The sequence below is a fragment of the Zeugodacus cucurbitae genome, chromosome 5 (assembly GCF_028554725.1).
Source record: "Zeugodacus cucurbitae isolate PBARC_wt_2022May chromosome 5, idZeuCucr1.2, whole genome shotgun sequence".
Lineage (NCBI taxonomy): Eukaryota > Metazoa > Arthropoda > Insecta > Diptera > Tephritidae > Zeugodacus > Zeugodacus cucurbitae.
This window is the reverse complement of record NC_071670.1, coordinates 40552805-40557454: the sequence shown is the minus strand read 5'-3', so window position 1 is coordinate 40557454 and position 4650 is coordinate 40552805. Positions and strand designations below refer to the sequence as shown.

At 34.0% G+C, this 4650-nt stretch overlaps 1 protein-coding gene across 1 annotated transcript; it reads right to left on the bottom strand.

Annotated features, from left to right (window-relative positions):
* Positions 1-313: 313 nt before the first annotated feature.
* On the bottom strand, positions 314-2183 carry LOC128922182 (uncharacterized). Its single transcript, XM_054231884.1, has 2 exons — positions 1802-2183; positions 314-1703 (listed from the first exon to the last, which is right to left on the bottom strand). Exons 1-2 carry the CDS (start codon positions 1899-1901, stop codon positions 760-762), a joined length of 1044 nt encoding a protein of 347 aa, XP_054087859.1. The 5' UTR covers positions 1902-2183; the 3' UTR covers positions 314-759.
* Between the last annotated feature and the right edge of the window lie 2467 nt (positions 2184-4650).

Here is a 4650-nt window from a genome sequence, read left to right as displayed (position 1 = left end):
TGTAGTCTATTCCATCGTATTTTTCTCTTCTCTCTCTTTCTCTCTCTGTCTCTTCTACAAATAACTAAATATTCTCAAAATATTTAAAAATATCTGTTTTTCACCAGACCATCTCTTCGTTTTGAAGTCTGATTGTCTATTTAAAAGATATTTTGAGGTTTTTCGCAATTATTCTAAAAGTAGAAAGAACTGCTACCAACGGAATATATTAATAAGTTAGATATTTATTGTTTTCAGTAGATGTTTGCATAATTAATTTTACTAAATTCACCAACAAGAAATTTTGAGAATTTAAGAAAGAATTGATGTGTGATCATAATTTGACAAGTTTATTGGCCTTGTCGACGATTAAACAAGACAAATAAAATATAAGAATGAGCGAGCTCGGTGGATAATTATTAAGCCTTCAGTATATGTATTTATAAATTTAGCACCACAAGGGATGTAAATAGTAGTCTAAGAATTATTTTTAGATTTTGAATGACTGCTTTGAAACTGTGTAAATGAGTCAGAAATTTCAATTTATCACTACAATACATTAGAATACATTCAAATGAGCACATAATTCGATTGTAGAACGAAAACGCACAGGGTTGCTGCGTGTGACATTTCGAATACTCGCACAAATGCCAATATGGTCTGCCATTATTGCTAACTTAACTTACTTAACACCATCACTCAGCCGAGAAATATCAATCAAGCAACAATAGCAGCAATTGCAGAGAGGAAAGCAATTGGCACTGGGCAGTGCGGGTAACATCAGTGATGATTCTGGACAATCGGCAACTGCGGATGCCGGAGGTGATTCATGAAATGCTGCAGACGTGAGTTCGTGTCAAATTTATTGCCGCCGCCAACACCAACCTGATCCACCTTGTTGACGATGACCACGCTATCACCGGAATTGCCCTTTCTATTCACTTTACGAATTTGATTAGGTATTTGCACAACCTTTCGACGTTTGGGCCGTTGCTGCAGTGGCTTACCGCCATCGCCTTGCACTACCGGTAAGCGTCGTCGTCTTTTGTTGTAATTATTGACTGGATTGTTCCGTTCGCCATTTCGCTGTGCTTGTATGCGACGTCTGCGTACAGTTTGATTCAACTGACTACGATTGTTGTTGTTGCGCCTACGTTGCGGCGCTGGACGTGGGAATTGTCCAATCATTGGAATTTGATTAGTCATACCCGGCTTTGTGCCCATAAACAATGGGATGCCTGCATTGGTGGCAGTCAATTGCGGTGCATTAGTCATTGTGGGCGCAACCGGCGCGTCGGCGTCAGGCGAGTCCACCCTCACACCGTCTTCGTGAGCACCGCCGTTATCCTGGCGGGCGTAAACGATGTGTGTGAATTGGCCGCGCGTCGAATTCGTCGCCGTTGAAGTAGTGGGCGTTGTGTAAGTGTATGTTGGCGATGTTATGGTTGTTGTGGTGGGTGTTGTAAAAGTGTATGTGGGTTCTGACAAAATGATAATATTGTTGGAAGGTGGCGGTTGTGATGGTTGCAACATGCTCTTGAACATCATCCATTTCGCCATGAAACCGCGTCCACTATCGCCATTCTGTTGCTCGCTATCGGAGGCGGCCGCAACGGGAGCGTCGAGGGTATCCGCAGAGCGCGCATGTGCCTCGATATTACTGTTGCCGCTGCTACGGCCGTAAGTACTCGTATGTTTGTGGTGTTGTGGTTTCAAAAGTTGCACTGTCACAGCGTATTAAAATAAAGGGAAAACAACAAAAATATTCCATTATCCAAATACACGATTCTCGCAATTCGATATCAGCAATTTTGTCACTTACATCGCTTTTGCCGCCTTGCTGCGCCCACTGGTGACAATACATTGTCGTCGAATACAAGCAACAATGGGACTATTGTAGCCACCACAATCGACAGTCGCATTCTCTTTTGTTTTGTTTAAATCCTTCGGAGTGTGGTTTTGGTTTCCTTTAAGCTTTTCGGGAAAAAATATCTTTCAGCTTTCAAAAAAGTCTTTAGTTATTTAACGTTCCTCTATTATTGTTCTGTTGTTTCAGCTATCCGCAAAACGAATCGAATGCAATTCTCGAGAGCATCAACCTTTTATAACTTCAAGTCTTAATCACCGCTGAGCATAGCGTGCTTCCTGGATGCGAGTGAAAGTATTTCGGTATCTAGGTAACGCCTCAGATATCTTCTTCTTTTTTTGTGGAAACAATACACTGACAAAAATTACTGCCCAAAAGTTTGTGAAAATCAAAGTTGATATTGATATTGATATTGATGTTGATATTGATATTGATATTGGTATTGATATTGATATTGATATTTATATTGATATTGATATTGATATTGATATTGATATTGATATTGATATTGATATTGATATTGATATTGATATTGATATTGATATTGATATTGATATTGATATTGATATTGATATTGATATTGATATTGATATTGATATTGATATTGATATTGATATTGATATTGATATTGATATTGATATTGATATTGATATTAATATTGATATTTATATTGATATTTATATTGATATAGATATTGATATTAATATTGATATTGATATTGATATTGATATTGATATTGATATTGATATTGATATTGATATTGATATTTATATTGATATTGATATTGATGTTGATGTTGATGTTGATGTTGATGTTGATGTTGATATTGATATTGATATTGGTATTGATATTGATATTGATATTGATATTGATATTGATTTTGATTTTGATTTTGATTTTGATTTTGATTTTGATTTTGAAATTATTATTTATATTGATATTGATATTCATATTCATATTCATATTGATATTGATTGTATTGCTGAAAGAAGATAACTATATCTCATTCAAATAGTTTTCAGTGTATTCTTCTGAATAGTTATCTCAGCCTAACTGAAGAAAGAACACACTAATTACCCCTTACAGTGTCCAAATAGCGTGTGTGCCATCGTAATTACTTACATCGAAGAATTTGGGTCAACCTGTCAAATGAGACAAGATGTCAGCTGTCAACGAAAATACTAAAACCGTTAACTACGCGAGTAGCTGGTCAACGTGCAAATATATTTGTGTTGAATTCTCTACAAATATATTCCCCAAAAGTATATGTAAAACTAAAATAAAGCATGCGAGTTAAGCAGCATTTAGCTTTCACAGTTGGCAGCACTTAATTACGCTGGCTTGCGTGCAACTTCACTTGAAATTCATGCCGAATTAATTTGCATTTTACCAACAAAGCCTTGCAGCGCATATACATAATTGTAGTAAATAATATTGATTAAGCAGTGGCAACGCACTTCAATTAGCAATGGGATTTTCGAGTTTTCTTTACAAAGCGATTTCATTGTAAGCTTTCATATTTTATTGATATTTTGATTTAGAAGTATATTATAATTTCGTTTACATCCGCAGGGCTTTACACACGATTCTGCATAATTGATGGCAATTTTTGTCAAATGCCTGTGGTAATAATGTAAATTTGTTGTAAAATCAAAATCCTAACACAACAATTTTAATTTATCAGAAATGGTTTTCATTTTAAAATGAAGATACATTTGTATACAATTAAGTGGGCGGTAAAGAAAGTGAAAGACAACAAAAGATGTATAACAATATTTAACTATGTATAGAAGAATATAAGCGATACAATGAAAGGTACTAGTTCTAAATCACCTTGCAACTGGTGTTACCAACTACCACTAGTCTAATCTTACGATGAGTTAGGCGTAGTCAGAAAAGTACTCTCATGAAATTTCTATAAATACTATCAATATTTGTGTGATTATTAGTAATAAATCGATAAAATAAAATCACTCATCAAAAAATCGTTTTTTAATTGGTACAAAACTGGTCTTTTTGGAACTAGTTCATTCTAGGACCAAACATATTAGTTGAAAACTAGTTCTTTTCTAACTAGTTTTTTATTTAGCTGAAGTGTGAAGTTAGAATAGATTTTAATTGGTACAAAACTGGTATCTTTCGGCCTAGTTCATTTCCAGTCCAGAAATTATAGATCCACACTAGTAATTTCAGTACTAGTTTGGTATTTCATTGCATATAACGCAATTATATACAGTTATATTTACACAACTTTATAGTTTTATAATCAACTCGATAAGTATTTAACAAAAGTAAACATTTCCTAATCACCTTAAGTGTTTGGGTCAATAATGTTGTCTATTTAGTGGCATGCACCAGTACTTTTCACATATTCCGTTATTAATATTCTATCATAATTAAATTCCTAAGAAACACATACGAAATTCGAATACTTAAGTATTTATGAAGCCGTGCAGCGGAAATTACGCACAATCCGAGAGTATTTATATTATTATTATTGTAATTATTCCGTTTGAATTGGCTTTATCAATACAATTATGGCCCAACCAAGAGTATCACGAAAATAATTTTATATAAGTACTGTTATGAATATATATGTATAGTGAAATTATATAACTGAAGTATGGTAAACATATTAAAGGAGTTTCATTTCAATTCGACTAAAGTAATTTAGCTAGTTGATCAATGGAAGACCTTTTTCACGAATGAAACCAATATATATTTTTGTTAAGAGAGCCTTTTAATAAAATAATGAATGGCATTTAATATAATTTAGAAGATTCTCAATTTTAAACAGTGTCCTA

What these genes read in the sequence shown, in the direction of transcription:
- LOC128922182 (XM_054231884.1), bottom strand. Translation starts at nt 1,901, where the DNA reads ATGCGACTGTCGATTGTGGTGGCTACAATAGTCCCATTGTTGCTTGTA. An exon ending in AGCAAGGCGGCAAAAGCGAT is followed by an intron (nt 1,704 to 1,801) that starts GTAAGTGACAAA and finishes ACGCTGTGACAG; the next exon opens with TGCAACTTTTGAAACCACAA.